This window comes from Mustela erminea, chromosome 6 (genome assembly GCF_009829155.1).
Source record: "Mustela erminea isolate mMusErm1 chromosome 6, mMusErm1.Pri, whole genome shotgun sequence".
NCBI lineage: Eukaryota > Metazoa > Chordata > Mammalia > Carnivora > Mustelidae > Mustela > Mustela erminea.
Genome location: NC_045619.1, coordinates 4,824,232 through 4,845,072, shown reverse-complemented (window position 1 = coordinate 4,845,072; position 20,841 = coordinate 4,824,232). Strand labels below are relative to the sequence as shown.

General features: G+C 60.5%; 1 protein-coding gene across 10 annotated transcripts in view; it reads right to left on the bottom strand.

Annotated features, from left to right (window-relative positions):
- Nucleotides 1-20,841, bottom strand: part of SHISAL1 (shisa like 1) — a 131,934-nt gene that overhangs the window by 46,733 nt on the left and 64,360 nt on the right. For 6 of the 10 annotated variants that reach the window (XM_032345984.1, XM_032345992.1, XM_032345991.1 and 3 more), the window contains exon 2: nt 1,013-1,108. In XM_032345984.1, coding sequence (XP_032201875.1) covers nt 1,013-1,108 — 96 coding nt within the window. The other 4 variants (XM_032345986.1, XM_032345993.1, XM_032345988.1 and 1 more) reach the window with 4 other exon arrangements.

Here is a 20,841-nt window from a genome sequence, read left to right as displayed (position 1 = left end):
ACACCAAGGAGAGAGCCTCTCACTTGGGCTCCAAGGGACGAACACAGTGTGTCAACATCTAACAGCTAGGTGACCGTGTGGCCTTGGGCAGCTCACGGTCCTCCTTTGAGCCCTGTTTCCTCATTTGTAAAAGGGGTGAGGACCTCCTCCTCTCTTCCAGGAGGCAGGGAGGACCAGATGCTCTAATGTACGGAAACAGAGTCAGGGAGGAGTTTGGTAAACAGCGGCCCCCAGACCCTTGGCCTGGCTTTGGCTGTGCTGTCCTGGAGCCGGCTGTCCCCAGGGCCCGTCATGGCCTTCCTTAGAGTCAGGCCCTCAACAAAGGGGCAAGAGGGCAGGAGGAGGTCTTGTGCACAGATGCATGAGCAAGAGATATAGAGATACAGAGAGATAGAGACAGAGGCAGACACACAACAGGTGCCTTGCTTAGCCTGGGGCTCAGATAGCCACCGCTGGTGCCGGGAGGTAGGGCGGGCTTCTCCAGGCACCTACTTTCGTTTGGAACCATGGAAGGACTTGCTTGATGTCCACCTTTGTAAACAAGAGTGTGAGAGCCCACCTGCTGTCTCAGGGGGATCCTAGGAGATGGTCAGGTGCCGGCAGGCGGATTAGAACCCCAGCCCCTGCACTAGCTGTGTTGCCTCCTGCTAGCAGGCTCGGCTCTAAGACTCAGTTTCCTCATCCATACAGTGGGATGACTGTGACGTTTTAGACCTGACTTTTGGGCGTAGGTGGAGAATTTGTGCAAAGGCTTCTCACAGGGCTAGCAGCCACCATTAACCCCACCGAGCCAGGGACGACACTCAGCACTGCTCCCGCAGCATGCACGTGGGGCACGGCACACAGTAGGTTCTCCCCGAACGGCAGCAAATATTAACTCCTCACCAGCGGGAATGCCAGGGTCTAGGGGCAACCCCCGCCAGGACCCAGAATCCCAACTGGGCTCGTGCTGACCCCGGGAAGGGACCCACCCCTGTGCCCCCCGCCCCACCCAGACGGGCACCCATTCTACCTGCAGAAATCAGCAACGAGAGGAGGGTGAGCACGTTCAAGGACTGCTGGCCACAACTGGTCATCATTTGGCTGGCATCGATCCGTGGGGAGCTGCCTGTTTAACGAGATCCGGCAGAGGCTGGGTGTGGGCTGCCTTGCCTGCGGGCGCAGACACGGGCTTTGCTGCCCACAGCGGGGGACGGGCGGGGAAGCGTGTTTGCTGGGAGCAGGGGCTGGGCCGCGGATGATGGAAACGCTGCCATCCAATTTCCTTCCTGGAATGAATGACCTCCCCCACCAGTCAACTGTCACCTCCTTTTCTTTTCATGGCAAGATGAGACTTAATCAAAGGAGGACCGATGGCTCAGGTGGTGGAAACAGCAACGGGTAGGCTGGGGCCAGTGGGCCGGCGTCCCGAGGGCAGGGGGCCGGAGCGCCTGCTGCTCGCAGGGACCCGGGCTGGGGTGACCGGATAGGAGCTCGCGCACCCCCTGGGGAGACTTGCAGGACCCACGTCTCCTTGCAGTGCCACTCACCGTGACTTCCATTAACCCCTCCACCACCCGCACGGAGCCGGGCACCTTCCATGCATTACGGACACAGCAGTGGACCAAACAGACGGCAGGCAGCACGAAGAGGAGTGTGTGCCTGCCCAGCTCGCGCTCCAGGGAGCAAGGCTGACAGCACGCAGACAAGCAGATGAATATTTAAGACGCTACGAGGCTCCTGGGGATACGCCCTGAAGAACTGAAAGCAGGGGTGTAGACAGATGCTGGCACACCCGTGTTCACAGCAGCGCAAGGCACAGTGGCAAGAAGTGCAAACAGCCCTGGTGTCCGAGGATGGGTACACGTGGGAGCAAAAGGAGCCGATTTGCACCGCGGAATAGGATACAGCCTCAAAAGGGAAAGCGGTGCTGACATGGGCCACGACACAGCTGTCCCCTGAGGACATGGTGTTGGGTGATGTGAGCCTGACACAAAAGGACAAACCCTGTGTGACTCCACGCCCATGAGCTTCCCGGGGTCGTCACGTTCTAGGGACAGCGAGTAGGATGGTGGGTGCCGGGGGCTGGGGAGGGGCGGGAGTTCGTGTATCACAGGGACGGAGGATGGAGGCAATCCTGGAGACGGACGGTGGTGACGGCTGGGTGGATGGATGCCACTGAACTGTACGCTAAAAATGGTTAAAACGTCAAATTTTATGTGTGTTTTACCACAATACGCAAAGCTATGAGGGGGAATAAAGCCAGATGTGTGTGGGGGGGTACAGAGTGGTCCTGGGGCGTCCTTCAGACAGGATGACTGGGGGGACCACGGGTGGTGACGACAGCGGGCAGACCTGAGTGAGGCAGGAGTAAGCAGCGTGGCTATCGGGAGGAGCAGCGCTGCAGACTCGAGAGCAGCAGGTGCAAAGGCCCTGTGGCAGGAGCAGCCTGGAGGCCAGTGGGGGGCGCTAGAGGGTGTGGGTAGCAGGAGGCCACCTGACAAACCCAAGACAAACCTGAGGGCAGCTCGCCATTAGCACCCCCTCCCTGCAGGGATGCAGGAATGAGGGCTGGGGAGAAGACCTATGTATGCTCTGTGTAAACTCAGAGGCCCAGCTTGAGTCTCTGTGGGCTGCAAGCTGCCAGCGGCTGCAGAGAAGTATGGACACTCAGGATGGGGATTAATTTGTTGAGCAACTACTATGCGCCAGGCTCGGGTCCTGCACACCATCTCCTCCCCTCGTGGCCCCCTATCATGGCATATAAATTGTGTCCACCCAAGTCCTTATGTTGCAATCCTAACCCCCTTGTACCTCAGAATGGGACCTTATTTTGAAATAGGGTCACTGGAGATGTAGTTACGATGAGGTCACCCTGGAGTCTGCTGGGCCCCAAGTCACCACAACTGGTGACCTTATAAGAAGAGGAAATTTGGACACAGAGACACGCGCAGAGAGGAGACCATGTGAAGACGGAAGCAGAGGCTGGGGTGATGCCTCAACAAGCCAGTGAACCCCAAAGATCTCCAGCAAACTTCCAGAAACTGGGGGAGAGCCTGGGCAGACCCCCTGGGAGCACCCAGAAGGATCCATCCCTGCCCACACCTTGATCCTGGACTCTGGCCTGCAGACGGGCAAAGCACACACTTGGGTTGTGGGGAGCTTTGCTCCGGTGGCCCCAGTACACCGTCACACACTCTCCCATGGGATTGTCCCAGGACGGGTTGGGAGGGACACTGAGCTGTGGTGGGTGCTCACATGGGAGCCAGAGCCTGGACAACCCCCTCACCACCACCCCGCCCCTGGTGGAAACCTGTGCACCCTGCCAGCCAGGCTGCACCCCCATCTACAGAGCAGATTTTTGGGGGTCCCTTGACCCCTCCAGTCCTGTCCCTTTTGGTGAAGGCCTCCGCCTCCCAGGGGAAGGTCTGAGAGCAGAGCACACCCTGCAGAGATGTGCTGCCGGAGAACACAGTTGTGGAAAAGTGCACTGGGAAGGGCGTGCCACAGTCCGCAGGAACCACCCTCTGACCGCTGAGGCTGTCCCGGGGCACATGCTCTGGGCCCAGACAGCTCATCTTCACCCTCAGGAACTCGCAGCCCGGTCAGGGAGGGCACAGGGGTGACAGCTGGGGTCCGACGAGGCCCGGAGTCCTCCTGAGTGGGGGGCAGGCAGGGCAGGGAGTCACCCTGGGTAACCCGGAGGCTCGAAACTTCCGAGGGGGGAGACAGGACTGAACCAGGCCAAACGCAGGGGGCGCGGATGGCGGGGCCCCAAGGGCGACCCGGACCTCACTCTCCCCTGCAGCGCAGCCCGCGGGGTGGACCCAGGAGGCAGGTGCTGCTGGTCCCGAGTGTGAACCAGGGGAGGAGCGGGGAGCGGAGAGAGGGTCCGATGGAGCTGAGCACCTTCATCCGGAGGTTATGCAAGCCTCCTATCTCTCGGGCAGGCCTCCCTGCACCCATGGAGCCCCACTGGCTGTAAGCTCCTTAATTGTTCTGAGCCTGGGCCTCCTTCCGCCCCCTTCAGGGCCCTCCTGGGAGGATGAAGGAGATTAAAGCATTTCAAAGTGCTTAGCCAGGATTTGCACTGAGGAAACCCAAGGATCCGCCCTGGAAAACACGAGGGCGGGGGGTGGGGCAGAGTGGCAGGTGCTCTGAGAGGGCGCCCTCCGTGGTGGCTCCGCAGGGCAGGCAAAGGCCCGCGGAGGCTGACTCGGGGCTCCGGAGCTCCGGCAGAGCAGGTGCCCCATGTCTGGAGCCAGGGCTCAAGTCAGAGGGCCGGTGGGTTTGTTGAATGAATACAGGGTAGGGGGCTGCTCCTCTGCCTTGTACCCAGGCCCCCCTCCTGCCGCTCTGGCCCCTCACCCCCGCGGGTCCTCCTCTTACTCCTGTGAGTCCGAATCCTGCAGCACCTGAGAAGGGGCTCCAGGAGGCCCCCCGGGTCCCGTCCGCTGGGAGAAGTCCGTCCCCCCATGAGATGCTTCCCGTCCCTTCTCCTTCATTCACGCGCTCGCCCACCTCTTCTCCCGACATCCCCTCGTTAACCCCCACTCTGAACAGGGTCTGCGCTGGGTTCTAGGGACGGGGAGGAGGCGGTGTGCCGTGCCAGGACGCCCGCCAAGCTCTCCCCTCCATGACTGGTCCCCAGGCTCTCCAGGAGGCCAGGAGGGTGCTGGGCCAGGGCCTGGCCAGCCGAGGGTCATGGCCACGGAGCACGGGTGCCAGAGTCCCACAGACTGGGAGGGAATCCCAGCCTGGCCAACTCTGGCCTCCGGCCTCCAGGCCTGTCTGGGGGGGGACTGGAGACAGTGGCCTCAGGGGCCAGCCTCCGGCAGGTGTGTAGGAGCAGGACACACTACGGCTGCATCTGTCCCCGTCCGGTACCGTCTGCTCAGACTCCACGGCTCGGCCGTGCTCCCCACCCAGACCCGGGGCTGCCTGGGCAGAACTCCATGGTGGGGGTGGAGGCCACAGAAGCCACAGCCCTGTTTGCTGTGGCTCGGGGTATAGGGACTCTGGGTGGGGGGGCACGGGGCTTTTGGAGGGGGGCAGCCCAGGCACCAGAACCAGACGCTGACTTTACGGTGGAACAAAGCCCACCACGTGTCACAAGGGAAGTTCCGTAAAAATTCCATTTCTCATGAGACAGCAAAACTCGGAAGCCAGCCACTCCAGCTGGCAGGGTCGAATGGCTTTTGGAAACTCAGTGGCAGCCATGATCCTTGGTCTGTCCTCAGGGGTCACACACCTGATAGCACCAACCTTCACAAGGCCAAAGCCATGCCTTCCTGCCCTCCTGCAGAGGCGGACGTGGGCTCAGGGGCTACGAGCTCAGGCATAAAGGGCAAGTCATGCTGTCGGGTATGGCCACCTGGGACCCCACAGGTGACACCTGCAGGGAAGGGGGAGCCCCTTCCTCCCACCGGGCCCCAGCCGTCCCCCCAACCCAGAGTCCTCCAGAGTCCCACACTCTGACTTCGCTGCATGGTCAGGGAATCTCGTCACCCAGCCCAGGCAGGTCATCAAACCCCAGCTCATACAGAAGAGAACTGAGGCTCGAGGTCACACGGCTCCTCAGGGCTCAGGCGGGAGGCCAAGCCAGCCCAGATCCTGTCCTCCGCCTTGGCGCGGCAGGAGTTTCCGGGGCCTCCCCGGCCCCCCGCCCCGAGAAAGCACATTTACGACAGACAGATTCGATTTATGGTCTTGGGTTCTAGCTCTTTGGAAATTGGTAAATGGCCCACGAGGGTAGCTCAGGGCCGACAATAAAACTCCAATAACTGGAAGAACATTCTGGATGAGTAGGACTCCCCGTGGGCTCCGTCCGCATCCAGAATCATGAGTCGGGCACGCGTCTCTGCGGTCCACCCCTCGGGTCAGCCGGGGACTGCTGTTCCCAGATTTCAGGAGTATTTTTAAACACCGAATTTGGCGAGGCTGGAACGGAGAGGGAGGGCATATGGAGACGCAGAGCTGATGAATTACACCCCACCGGGAACAACAACAGATCTGTTTTCCCGGCAGTCCGTCAGTCCGGCAGTCCGGCAGTCAGGCCGGCCACAGGGCAGGGCCCCGGGGCCGGGCGGGGGGCCGCGAAAGATGGCCCGGCCCCGCACTAGCGATCCTGCATCCTCTCTGGGCTTCCACCCCTTCTCTGGCCACCTGCACCTTCCCCCGGCCACAGGCCCAGCACCCCCGTCAGCCCCAATCGGGTCAAGGACAACCATGGCCTGGAGGTTGGGTCTTTGAGCTTGGACTGTACTGTCTGGGGCCAAGTCGGGGCTTCACCTCTGTAGCCACACCCTGTGTGGCCTGGGACAAGTCTCCCCAGTCTCCTTGGACCTAGAATGGGGATAAAAATAGTATCTAATTCACAGGATCCTTGTGACCATTGAATAAGGTGACACGTCAACGAGCCTGGAACAGAGCTGGCGGGCGGTGGGCGCTTGGAACGGGTCCGTGCCGATGCTCTGCAGGCTGCCTCTGCCCCGGCCCTCGCCCACCCATCCAGGTCCTCGTGGGCCCAGGGCCAGCTTGCTGAAGCGCCTGTGTGACCGGCCGCCCACTTTCTCAGGAGTCCTGGCAGCTCCGGGGTCAAGTCTCCACCCGGTCCTGAGGCCCTGTGTGGTCTGGCCCTCGCTCCCATGGGTCAGCCCTCTCTCCTCTGGGCCTTGGCACATTCTGTTCCCGCACACCTGGGACACCCTTTCCCTATGCTGTAGCTGGGCAGCTTCAACCCAGATTTTCACACTCAGCTGGGGTGTCCGTCTCTCAGGAGGCTTTTCTCCCCCTGACTCTCTCACTCCCCTGAAACTCTGGGCCAGCCTCTGTCCCCCGGGTTGTCCCGGACTGCGTGGGACTCACCTGCTGCCAGTGTGGGCAGGAGCATGGCAGGGCACTAAGCCTCGAGGGCAGATCAGGGGGCGGGGGGGGGAGCAGCACTGAGTGGCAGACTTTCACACCTGGCCACGCACACCCTGAATTTCCTAGCATTGAGAACAAAGACAGACACGTGACTAGCGCCATGCCTGTCACCCCAACATGTTCCACCTTGCCCCTCCTCTACAGGAGTGCACGAGGGGCAGGAGAGGGGGAAGGCGCAGCTCCGTGACCAACCCCACAGCAGAGCGAGGACAGGTCCTGCCCCAGCCTCCTGGGTGCCTGGTGGCCGAGAGCATAACACAGGAGTCAGGACTTTGGCTCAGGCTGGCCCTTCTGTGGGTCCAGCTTTCCCCAACTCCTACATCCAAATCAGACCAACCTGCAAGGCCCAGCTCCAAGGCCACCTGGTCGCCGTCCCCACCCCAATGTCCAGGGAGTGGACAGGGAGAGTCACTCAGTGACTCTCTAATGGGGCTATCCTGGGGGCCAAACTCAGTGCAGGGCAGGACGGGGGGGCGTTCAGACCCAAGCAAGACGGACGCAGACCGGCCACCACCGTGGGCCTATGGTCTGGAGTCACGAAGCTACTGATTCCATGACGATTTAGTCACGAAGCCGGGACGCTCTTTTTTCCACTGCTAGCAGTAGTACGAGCACTGGGAATTAGTAATGGAACGGGGGGGGGGCCCTCTGCGGGCAGCAGGTGCCCAGGAGACAGGTGTTGGCACGGATGGGAGGCGGCAGCGAACAGCTGTTGGGGACCCTCCCCGGGCCCTGGCGCTTCCCTCAGGAGCTCGCCGGCTGCTCACCACCCCTGAGGCTGCTTTCTGTCCTCCCCAGGATGCAGGTGGGTGGGGAGTGGGGGGCAGAGCCGGGATTCAAAGTTCCCAGACCCCCCCACCCCCCCACGAGTGGCGCAGACCGAACCCGGAGTTCTCGAACTTTTGTTTTCAGGACAACACCCACTTCAAGGTTATGAAATCTCACTCCGAAATGTGAAGTCTGGGAATAAACACGGGAGATGCCTGTGAGAGCCAAGATCAAAGTGGGTCCTCCTGACCCTGCAAGACGCCAGGGAGGGAGCCAGGAGGGAGGCAAGAGGGATGTGTTCCCTCCCCGCGCCAGCCAGGAGCCAGCAGCGCAGGCGCGGAGGACAGACATGGGCCAGAGACCACACGTGCACAGCCCCCCCGCACCAGCCCCCTCACCCACGCTTCCTACTGAACCTCGCGCTGCCCCCAGTTTCCCTATGGTTCCCACCTCCATGCAGACCTACGAGCCCAGGAGGCAGCCCGGCCCCCTCCGGCTTCCTCCACTTCCGCTCCCTTGCATCTGTCAAGCCCCATGAGGTCCCCCCCACCCACCGGCATGGCTGCTGTACCCCCAACCCATCCTCACCTCGAAGTCAGCTGGCTTTCAAATTGTAAGCCCCATCGCCCCAGGGTCCTGGCTCCTCCCTGGCCTGGGGGGCCCCCTACAGCCACACAGGCCATCTCCAGCCCTGTGCTGTGCCCCAGCCCGCTGTCCATTCCCTGTACCTGGCAGTTCCAGACCATTTTCCCAGGCCCTGGGGCCCCCAAAGGCCTCCCCTGACCCCTGCCGCTGTGCTCACGGCCCGTCCCCCTTGCCTTCCAACGCAGATGGCGGTTCCAGTTACGCACTCAGCGCGGTGGCTCTGGGCACATCCGTCTCTTCAACTGGACTATAGGACGGAGGAGGGCTGGGACCCAGGACCGGTGACATAATTGCACGGCCCAGCACAAAATGCAAAAATGCAGGCGTTTGTTTAAAAATGATTAGGCATTTCTAGACAGCGACGGCAGAGCATCAAGCCAAGCTTGGGGCTCTCCTGAGCGCCGGGCTCTGTGTGACTTCGCGAGTCACATGCCCGAGAAGCTGGCCCTGCGGAGACCGCATGGTGGCTGCTTGTCACCGTAAGCAGAATGGGGCCTGGCACGTAGTGGGCACTTTTTAAACACTTGATGCGTTGGTGAATGACTATAGGCATCATGAGCTCCGTTTTTCAGATAAATAAACCATAACTTAGAGCAACTAAGTGGTTTGCCTTGACCTGCAGGGTGTCAGGGCCATGACCGGAACTCAGGTCTGTCTGACCACAAACAGGTTCACGGTGGGTTGGGGGGAATGACAGCACCGAGCCCAGGATCCGCGCTCTGCCACTCGTTAGCTGGGAATTCCAGGCAACTTACTCCCCTGAGCTCAGGTTCCTCATCTGTAAGACGGAAACCGCGCCCCCACCTTGCTGGGGTACAGAGACAGAAAGGACCAGAAGCGCTAGCAGAGCCCCCAGCACACAGACCAAGGACTCCACAAATGGTTGCTATCTGGTGTTGCCCATGCTGTTTCCAAAGCCAATGGTTTAGGTACCGGAGAGTTTCCTGGGTGCCCATTAGCAAATGACAGTGTGTTTGAACACTGTGCCTACAGGTGACTTCCTCTTCCTGCTGTGCCTCTTATCTGCCCTGCCTTGCTTTGCATACAGTAGGTGCTGAATGGATGTTTGCTGCCCAGAGAGTAGAAACTCCATCCACACTCACTGGCCTGGATGCCAGGTCTGCCTTCCTGCAAGGAGCAAGCTTTCAGAGGAAGCGGGTAGACCTAGGCAGAGACCTTCATGCGACATGCTCACTCCTCCCACAGAGACCGGGCTGGACTCCTGCTGTCCCTGACAGTGACCGTGGGCCTCAGCCTCACTGTGGAGCCACTGGCCATCGCTGAGAAGCCCCAAACCCCAGCTCTGCGGCCAGGAAACCCAGGTGGGACAGCGCAGAGTCTTCCATCTATGCTCCCTGCCCCCGCCGACCTCTGGTCACCCATATTAGGCAGCCTCTGCTCCATGGCGCCCCAGCACGGCCAAAGAGATCTCTGCAAACTGTCGTGTAGGGTGTGGGACAGAGTCCTAATGGGGACAGAGGGCAGGTTACCACTAACAGAAACCACTGCTGCCCCTCCCCGCTTCGAGAACACACTGCAGTCTCTCCTTATAGGGCTCTCTCCCCTCTCTGACCCCTCCACCCAACCAGCTGGGCTTGGGGTTCAAGTTCTAACCTCGGCTTGCTTCCCCGATCCCCTTCCTTGACCTCCGCCCTGGGCCCGTTCTGCACATACCGCGTCCTTCCTGTATGTCCCGTTCTCGAATGGAGGTGGGCACTGCTGCTCTCCCTACGTCTCAGGAGAGGAGACCAGGCCCAGGGAAGGGCGTGTGGCCAATTCCCGGAGGTTCTGCCCTCCCCCTTGGGGCCACGCTGTGCCATAGGCCAAGTGGCTCCCTCGAATCCACCTCGGTTTCCTCCCTAGGGAAGGGGAGGGCTCAGCTGAAGCCATCGAGGGACACTCCGCGACCGACATCGCTCTGCCTCTGTCTGTTCCCCTGAATTATTTGGCGGCACCATGGAGATAAAACAACCCTTGGAAATCCCAGCGGTATTTTTTTTCCCCCCACTGGAGCAACACAAAAATATCCCATGAAGAATGAATCACTGAAAGTGTCAGGGCAGGAAGAGGAAAGGCAGGCCCACAGAACGCCTGCGGGAGGGCGGCCTCGATTTGTTTCCCGACGCCCAGGCCTCCAGTCCCGCCTCCCTCGGGGTGGGGGGCCCTGGGCCCGGGAACCCTCCTCCTTGGGGAGAACAGAAGCCAGAGCCATGCCTCAGTTTCCCATCTGCAAATGGGGATCTCACACCCACCTTGAAGGGGTGCTGGGAGGGACCAAGGAGGCACGTGTGAATGTATTCATTCGTTCCCTACAAGGGGTCAGCTGGGCACTGGGCTGGGAACAGCAGATGGCACAGCAGGCAGAACCGACCCGTCCCAACCCTCACGAAGACAATCAAATGCTTACACAGGGGCCAGCGCTGATCCTGTGGTGGGACCCTACATCTGTCCACTAGGTCGTTTGTCTGGCCAGCTAGGTGTGCCCACAGGCCCCCTGGGGAGCTGGGTGGGGAGGGGGCATGTTGAAAGGATTTAGAGGTGGGCCCTAAAAGACACCGGCTCCCTCACCCTCCCCTCTATCCCTGGAATCCTGCCTGCCCTGAGCTGGGCCAGACATAAACCCCCTTCCTCATCCTCTGAAGAACCCGGCGTTCCAACCTGAAGTCCCCAACTTCAGACTGACCTGCGTTTTCCTTATCCAGCCACGGCCCAGGGGGACAGGGACCCCCAGGGTGACCGTGCAGTCAAGGGGAAAAGGGGACTGTGGGGCCCAGAGGAAGGGCCGACCCAGTCTGGTGGAGTATTTATTTAACCCTTGGGATTAGGAGAGGGGAGACTACCTGTGACATACAAGTAAGGAAATGGGCACTTTCTCGTCTCCTCGACTCCACGAGCTTCCTCACTCATCCGGAGCCGCCAGCTCATCGACGGCAGAGCTGGGACCCCATGAGGACCCGAGGGTCTCTCAGGGGCTTCTTGGGTCGGAGGAGCAAGAATGATAAACGGGAGGAGAACGTGAGGGCTGCTTCAGTGTGATAAACACACACGGGCTGGGGCCCGGCTTGGCTTCAGCTCTGTGACCCTGGACGAGCCCTTGCACCTCTCTGAGTCTGGGCCACCTCGACGTTTTTAAGCTGCAATTCAAAGCGAACCTCCCGTGTGTCCTGAGAACCCATCGCGTAGAAACATGTAGCTCTAGCATTACGTTACTCTTCGTGATTACCTGATGTTGCAGTTCCTGTATTTGCCTTTGCAAGGGCTGGTTCACAGCACAGACTGGCTGGCCTAGCAGGGGTACAATCCCTCCACAAGTTCCGGGGGGCCCAGGAGAAGCTCACTTCACTACATCCTCTTAGGCACCGTGGGTGTCCCGCCACTGCATGGTAAGTGCCTCCAACACCCCTCCCGGGCTCAGGGGTTTGGGCCCCCAGGCACCGGGTGCGAGAATGTTCCCAGCAGCTCGGTTTAGCAGAGCCAAACCCTGGAGGCGACCCAGATGGAAAGATGGGAAAATGCACTGTGGTATGTCCAAACACTAGAACACTCCCCGGCTGCCAAGGGAAACGCAGCCACACCAAACGTCTCGGGGCATTTTAGCCACACAGGACCAAGGGAGAGAGCTTCAGGTCCCCAGATCAAACACAACATGGTCCGCTTGCTGAGACTAGAAGGAGCAGGAGAAACACGCGCTCTTGTAGGAGGCGTATGGCCATGACCTGGGCACGGAGGGGAGCCAACATGATGCCTGGGTCCTGCGGGGCGGAGGTGGCGGGGGGCACTCGGGGCCGATGTTCTAGCCCTCGCGTTGGGGGGTGTGCTCGAGAAGCTCTATCATGTTATTAATAGACAAGCCGGTAAGTAAGGCGGCTTTGACAGGAACCGTGGCAGGAGAACATCAGGAGAGGGACTAACCTCATTCCCGCACTGGGAGTCCAGGCGGTAATACACAAAATGTTTAAAAATATGGACAAAAATAAAGATAACTCCCCGTCCCCCTTCGACTGTTAAAAGTCCCAGTCCCCAGACTCTGGGGGGCTGAGGAGGGGCCTGGTGCAGAGTCTCAGGGAGCCAGCTTGGTCGAGTTCTCTGGAAACGCTGCCTGTGCTCAGCTATGCCTCCTGGCCCCCTGGCCCCGTGCTGGGATAGCCCCGCTCTAGTAAGGGTCTGTCTCCGCGTGGATCCCTGGCCTCGCGGTGACCACCTCATCCCCTCGAGGGCTTCCTGATCATCAACTCTCCGGGCCGTAAGCTTCCGCGCCTATAAACAAGGGACATGAACCGTCCTCCCGCGTAGCCCTGCCGTGTGCCTGACCAGGTGGACCCACATGACCTAACCCAGGCCCAGAAGCCCAGGGCTGCCTCTCACCTGCCCGGGCAGGTCACCTGCCTCTGGAAGGTGCGGTTTCTTCCTCTGCGTGTCGTGGGTGCCTCGCCTCTCCCCTCTCTGGGTTTTGGGAAGATTAGGGAGCAAGCTGATCATTCACAGTGATGCCAAGGAACCCGGAGATGGGAGGACAGGCGGTCACTGCCGAGGAGGGAAAATGATGCCAAACGGATGTTGGTAACTGAACACACCGCCAACCACCAGCCACCATGCAGATGTTGGCAGAGGACAAACCGAAAAGCCCTCACTGGGTGCCAGGTACGCACGGCTATGCCCTCGATACCCTGACCTTGCACGATCACGCTTCCTAACCCGTGGAGGCTGACGGCGCTCTGTGCCCGGCTCAGGTGTTGCTGTTACTAATGGTAAAGCCCCAGTGTAAAACCCAGATTCGAAACAGACCAAGCTAAGTAACCGGGGTGCGCGCACCCTGGGGAGAGGCACCTGCGTCAAGGGTACAGTATGCGGTAGCAAAGAGCCAGCGCTTATCAGTTCAGGACCTTGGAGAATCAAGGGACCTCTCTGACCCTCAGTTTCTTCTTCTAATGGGGGTGGAGTTCAGGGTAGGACAAGATGTGTACAGACCATTGGAGAGGTAGTTGGACCAGGGTGCCTGGAGTGTGGCCCTGCACTTGGGAGCTGACTAGAAATGCAGGATCTCAGAATCTGCGTCTTCATCCCGGCTTTTCCCAATAGATGCTCGAGTATGAGAACCACTGGGCTAGTCAGAGGTCAGGAGACATTTTCTAGAAAGGGCCAGATGTACATGTCATTGGCTTTTGAGCCACTGGGCCTTGTGGGAACAACTTAACTCTGCCATCGTAGCAAGAAAGTGGCCACATGTCATACTAAGCACATGGGTGAAGCTGTGTTCTGGTAGAACTTTATTAACAGAAAAAGGGCACCCCAGCTTGCGAACCCCTGCATTAGAGCCTTGATACCCACAGTGCAGTCCACAGACAGCATCCAGGGCATCTCCTTGGAGCTGGCTGGAGACACGGGCTCTCGGGCTGCCCCCCTCTGAATCCCGAGGATTCAGGGACTGCGCCTACTAACCAGTCCTGGAGCCTGCTAACTGGTCCCAGCACCTGCGAACAGGTCCCACCATCTGCTAACAAGTGCCTGCTAACCAGTCCCGGACCCTGCTAACCAGTGCCTGCTAATCAGTACCCGCTAACGAGTCCCACCATCTGCTAACCAGTGCCGACACCGGCTAACCAACGCCTGCGGACGGGACCCGGCGCCTGCCCGTTTGAGAAGCCCCAACTGCGGCGCACACCAGGGAGCGGGCAGCAGGACCCTGCCGGTTCCCTCGGGGTCTGATGCACAGGGGCCGGGAGGGGGCCGCGGTGGTAGGGGCTGCCAAGCGAAGGTTTAACAAACCGTGGCACCAACGCGGCTAATTGGCAGCAGCTGCTGCTGCAACCAGAGACTTGTCAGCTGTGATTAAGCGAAGTTGCCTTTAGGCCAACCAACTTCAAAATTATGCAAATAGGGCCATAAAGGAGACCACAGGGTTGGTGCATAGGAGCTGACTCTCCTACACCCCACCCCCGGACCTAGCACTCTTAACCCCCTTCTGCTGGCCTGGGGGGGGCACGTCCACCTGGAGCACCCCTGGACCCGCTCCACTTCTGGGGGTTAACGAGCCTCCCGCCCACACTCCCCATAATTGGCACGAAAGCTGCTGAGCGGGAGGCGAGCCAGAGGCTGCCAAAAGCCAAGCCAGGCCCCGCCGCCCCTCTCAAAAGCATCTGCCGCCCCCGGGTAGCTGGCCCGGTTCCCTATCCCACTCCGAACCCCAACGAGCCAGGCCTGGCCTCCCTGGGACCCTCCACACCCAAGAGGGCTCCCTGGCGGCAATGGCCAGGCAGCCAGGGGGCACAGGACACTTTCAAAGGTGGCAGGAAGTGGCTCCCGGCCATCTTCCCCGAGGGCTGACGAGCCCTCACTCAGCCCTGAGGCCCAGACTTGAACTGACAGCAGCCCTCCTCTGGCTCACCCCCACTCCTGGGGCCGCTGGTACCCCAACCTAATCTCCCCAGCCGACCCCAGCCCTGTGGTCCCCACCCTGGGCTTTGCTGCCTCCTACGCCGGCCGCTCTCATGACGGATCTCCCAAGAAAAACGGGGAGGGGTCGGCCACGAGATTGGTGTGCGAAGTGGAGGGCACAGGGGTTCCGAGACAGAGGGAAGACCCCCGCGTCACACACACTCCCCACGTCCCCATCCCGTCAAGAGAACGGCAGTATGACGTGGTCGTGGGAGATCTGGAGGGAAGCCAGCTCTCGGGCCTGAGGTCCCCTTGGGCAGCCACTGGCAGGCGTCTGGGGAGGAGCTGGGCTCTGGAACGGCAGGGAGCTGCTCTGAGCCCCTGGTGCTTTTCTCAGGCCTCCTTCGCAGCCCAGTCGCACCAGCCAGCACTTCCTCCCCGAACCGGAGAGCCGTTCTCTTCGCGCTCGGGAAACCAAGGAATCGCTAAGAAGCCCGTCTGCCTGCGTCTGCGGAGCGGAGCCCTCCGACCATCCCCCAGGTGGGCTCTGAGAGGGAGCGGGGAGCCAGGGCAGGGCACAGGCCCCCGCTGGAGGGGGAAGGCCCGGCCGGTCAGACCTACACGCCCGCCCGCCGGGAGCCCATCCCGGCCCACCCTGGTGACCGGGCAGAGCCTGGCCCGGGAGGGCGCGCCTTCCTCACGCGGGCTCCGTGGGCTGGAGAAGCCGTCCCGGCCCACCACAGCAGGCTTCCTGCTTTTCAAAACGGAACATGGCTCAGGACGGGGAGAAAACTGCTCCATTTTTAGAGCATCGGTTGACATCCAGGTGAATGTCGGAGGTCTAATTAGTGTACTGCTACGGGAGAATGTGGGCCCCCAAATTTCTGGGGAATGGAGAGGTAACATCAAAAAGCATTTATGAAAGAGCTCGGTCAACAAGAAAGCCGGTCAGAACTGGGGTGCGGAGGGCGGGAGTTCACCAGGAGGTGGGCTCTGGGCCGAGCCTGGCAGAGGGGGCCGCAGAGAGGACAGGGGTGCAGGCTGGCCCGGGGGAGGGGCCACGGTGGTCCTGGGGCCCCAGACACGTGACCCAGCCTGTCTGGGCCTCCCTCTTGCCTACGAAGTGGGGTGCTGACCCAACCTCACAGGGGGACCTGCGGGATGACATGAGATGCGTACGGGAGTCCAGGACCGAGCCGGGAGGTCAGCGGGTGGTCAGGAAACAGGGCTTCCCTTCCTGGCCTCTCCTTCGCTGGGTTCAGGGTTTGCTTCCGGCTGCTCCGCATTCTTTAAAGTGAGCTGCACGTGACCTGAGACGCGCGGTCCAGGGGAGATCGATAGCTCAGATGTGGACACGGAGGAACAGAGGACCAGAGAGGTTGTCTTTCTGCGGGGATGGGGGTGTCACATAGGTCCTATGAAGCCGACCTGGGACCAGCACCCAGATTTCCAGATTCTCGGCACGGGGCTCCCTCCTCAGTGCCACACTGGCCCCAGCTGGCACAGTCCACACATCCCCGGTATGGCTCGGCGGGGGGGCACTGAGACATTTAGGGGTGCACAGGGCTCTCCACACTGTGGCATGCCCCTCCTCCCCGCCACCGCCATCAGCCGGGCTGCGGGGCAGGGGGCACAGACCTTGGACCACAGCCTACAGGCTCCAGGCTATAGAGGAAGAACCCCCACAAAAGTTAGCCTGTAGAGATGACCTGGCCTTCTGTACAGTGGAAACAGGAGAAAGAGACTGTTTCTTGAGCACCGACTATGTGTCCAGCCCCGGGAGGGGCATCTGACAAATACTGTCTCCTTTAACTCTCGAAAAAGGGGGCTGCTGCTGCCCGTGTGCAGATAAGAAAAGTAACGGGGCCAAGGTCACAGAGCAGCTGCACTGGGGGCACTTGACCCCAAGCTGACCCCATTTCCAAGTCAAGGTCCGTTCTGGGCCTCCAGCTTTTGGCCTTGGGCAATCGGGGAGGAAGTGGGGGGGGCTGCTATTCTCCCGAAATGAAACCACCGAGAATTTCCCCCTCTCCCGAGGCCTGGGGGCAAGCAGAAGAGAGACCATTTTTGGAATAAGCCAGTCCCATTTCCCACCGCGCTGGAGGCCTGGCCCTCCGCCTATACGCAGGACTTCCCAGCAGACCTGGGCCCTGATGGAACTCCTCCAACCACGGCCCCCGGGGGCCCGTCCTCCTGGGGGACAGTCTTTCGGGGAAGCTGGGGAGGAGGACTCCGCACTCCTACCCCTCCCCTCTACATGAGTCTGGCCTCACACTGAACAGGCTTATTTTAAAACAATCAGCATTTGGCTCAAGCTGGGAAAACGAAGCCTACATTTGGTTGTGTCAGGAAGAGAGGGACAGGCCAAGCCTGGGAGAGAAGAGGTCGTTGGTGCCAGTTCCCCCCAAGTATCTCAGACCTAGCTCCCAGCCTCACGGACAGAGAGGGGGATCGGGGACATCCAGGTACGGGGGTGACAGATCTAGTTCTAATGCCATCACCGCCGCGAACCGACATGGGACCGTGAGCAGGTCGCTTCATTCGAAACCTCGGTTTTCTTCCTGCTTGCCTTCTTCCCCTCTATCATTCAGCCAGGAAACGTTCACTGAGCCCCTGCTGGGTACACTCCTGACTCACAGCCCTGAGGACGCAGGACTGAACAAGACAGACACCTGCCCTCGCCATGCAGAGACTCCGGTCTGGAGCTGGGAGTGGCGCGTTCCATCCCTCTCCAGCTGGTGTCTGCCCAGGAGGCATCTAGCTCAGGGGGCCCTTCTTGGCTGAGCCCATGCCGGAGGCCCCTGCGACTGTTGGCTCCCAGTGGAGGCTGGATCTATGTCTGATGTCCCTCGGAGACCCTGGGTGCCCAGCCCTGCCCTGGGCACAGAGGTGGGGAATAGGAGAGCGGGAGACCGGAGCAGCGATGGAGGGGCAGCACGGAGCTAAGAGGCCCTGGCCAGGGCCTTGGACAGTCCACAAATAAACTGCTCATCCCTCTTCCCAACTGAGAGAGAGAGAAAATAGCTTTCACACTATATTTTCTGATTTTTTTCCCACTTCACTGCTTCTAAATCGATCCAGAACAGACTGTCCAATTGTTTGAATTTCAGGAGGAAAGTCTCCTAATCTTTCCCTCGCCCTGCCCAGAATTCTGCCAGGCCCTCGTCCTCTCCCGGACGTGCCCACCTGCTGGCCTGTGGCCCTGCAGGAAGACGGACGGGGGCCGGAGTCCCAGGGGTGATCATGTCTGGACCCACCGGAAATATCCTGTCCCTGAAGAGAAGGCTTTGCTTCCCCAGGTAGGACTGAACTCGGGGGTGCGAGCGGTGCTCTGCAGGCAGCGGGACCCCCAGGGAGCCTGGCACCTGGGTGGAGCCGAAGGCTGCCACATGCCTTCAGGTTTCCTCTCCCTTCAGGAAAGTACGCCGGGTGCTTCACGCGAGCAACCGGGAAGGGCTGTCACCATCCCCGCTGCTCCGGGCGGCGGAACAAACACTCCTTAACTTGCCAGCATCCTTGGAGGTCAGGCCACTGCCGAATGCCAGAGCCTCACCTGCCTGGCCTCCAGCAACACCACGGGACAGCCATGGCCAAGCGCTGAACGTGCACCGACTCCTTTCCCTGGGCTCCGCGTGCCTTGTTCCTTTTCCCGTGATGTCCCTCCACCCCTGGCTCGTTGACCCCCTCATCTCATACTCTACCTCCTGGGGTGCCACCTCCCCTGGGAAGGCCTCAGTGCTGCTCCAACCCCTTTCTCCAGGCAGAATTGCTCCTCCGACCCCCATCATCACCCACACTTGTTTAGTCCCTTACATGGGACCCAGACCCGTAGGATCCAGACGTCTTGCAGACCACAAGCCCCGAGGGTAACTTCTGGAGTGAGTAAGCACGTCACAGGGACCCAAGCGGATGGCTTACACACTCCTGACCCCCGGCCCCTTCGGAGGAGGCAACAGGTGGCAGCGGAATCCAAGGGTCAAATATTAAAGACCTCGCTGCCCTTGACTTCCGGGCCCATATGAGGCCGGGACAGCTCCACAGCAACCCTACCCCCGCCCCATTCCTTCCCCAGGGTCTCGCTACGCTGCGTCCCCCTCCCCAGAGAGAAGGAGCTCCACAATGGTGACAGACCAGTGGAAGCGTGAGAAGGGCTTGCTTCTGGAGCATTCTGCCTGCCTCTCAGGTATAGAGGACCCCGGGGGTCCTCCTGGGGACCCCAGTTTACAGAGGAGACTGAGACAGAGAGGAGGTGGCTTGGCAAGGCCACACACCAGTGAGGGGCAGGCGCAGGGCTCTGGTGCCCCTGTGCCAATGCCTCTCTGGGCCACAAAGCGTATCCAGCCTCCCACCGTGGAAAGAGTTGAAGCTGCCAGATCCAAATCCTTAGCAGCCGTGTGGTCACAGGGAGGTCACGACATGGGAGCAGAGGTCACCTGTCCTTGTGCATGGCATGGTTTCAGGATTCATGCTTACGAAGTGCCTGGGATGGGGGCTCCGTGGCGACTCAGGGGTCTCCCTAGCAGGTTGGGGCGCCCATGGGCCTGGGAGCCAGTGCTCCCGTGCTGGGGGCCGGCAGGCCGAATTCTGCCATGGCTCGGCAGTGACCTCGTTTCTTGCCCCTCCCCTGACCCCGCGCTTTGGACCCCTCTGGCAGAAATCAGATGGCTCGCAGGCCGCTGTTCCGTAGTCTGTGCGGGCAACGCGCCACCCCTGCTCCAAAGCCTCCCGTGCAACCTGTCCCCCACCGTATGGAGCCCAAACACCTCCCCCGACTTCCAGCGCAGCTTCACAGATTACAAACTACGCTCAGACACCTTATCTGTGCGCGTCACCATCCCCCAAAGGCAGGGACGCCTGGCCCGTACCATGGAGGAGGGAACGGAGGTTTGGAGCAGCCCTGGGACTTCCCCATGTGAAAGGGGGGGAAGCCACAGCATGAACCAGCTCTGTCCAGCTCACAACCACACTGGCAGGGACACTGGTGGCCTGGGCCCCCGGACAAGGGTCACCAGGCCCGGTCCCGTGGAACAACAGACGTCCGCACAGGGAGAGAGACGGCTACGCAGCCCATCCGACCTCATCGCTCATGGACCTCGGAAGGAATCCCTCCCTCGCTGCCCCGGTCCTGGCCTTGTGACGTTCCCTGACAGCTGTCCATCCGTCTGTCCTTCCTTCTCCCGTCCATCGCCTCACTCGCTCATTCATCCGTCTGCCCATCCGTCCGCCCACCTGCCCATCTGCCCATCCTGCCCAGGCACCCTGGGCCAGGCTCCAGCCACAGAGCTAAAGCAGGAACGAAGTGGCGTCCACCCTTCGAGCACAGAGAGAAGCCCACCGCCTCCGGGCCTCCTGGGTGTTTCTGTTAGTAACCGGACCCCTGGCGGTAAGGACCGTAACGTGTACTGAGCATTGAACAACTGCACATCAGGCTCTGCACCAGCACGGTCCTTGGACTGACTCATTTAATTCTTCAAAAAACCTTGTGAGGTGGGTGCTATCCCCATTTTTAGATGAGGACACTGAGACTCAGAGAGGTCATGTAACTCGCCCATGGTCACACAGCTAGCAAGGATGGAGACCGGGGTGTGAGCCCCGGGACGGTCCCTCCAGAGTTCTGGGATAATAAAATCACGGTTATCGTTGTGATGGACCCAGGGGCCTAGAATATTATCATTCTTACTCGTAGCCCTCAAAACTGCCCTTGTAACGTGTTAGTGTCATTACCAACGTTACCAGCCTTATCTTGCAAACGGGCACACTGAGGCTCGGAGCGAGCCAAACGGCCGGCCCTGGAGCTGGGGTGGGAACCCAGGAGGGCGCACACTGGGCAGGCTCCCCCTGGTCTCAGGGCCCCCTTGACTCTTCCTCATTCAGTCGACAAGCGCTGCCACGGAGGCTCAGGGACGATCGGGTGCGGCTCCTGCCTGGCCGCTGCAGGAAGGGCTGAGGCGGTGTGAGCCACATCACGGTGACACACCAGCTCGTCGTAATAGTGTGAGACGACAGACCACGCGGTTGTCAACGCACACTCTGGGCTCACTAATCTTCTCCGCAAACCTAATCTGGCTCTCACAATAACCCCTTCTGCAGATGAGGAAACAGAGGCCCAGAGGCTATATAACCCATCCAGGGTCGCAGAGTTTGGAA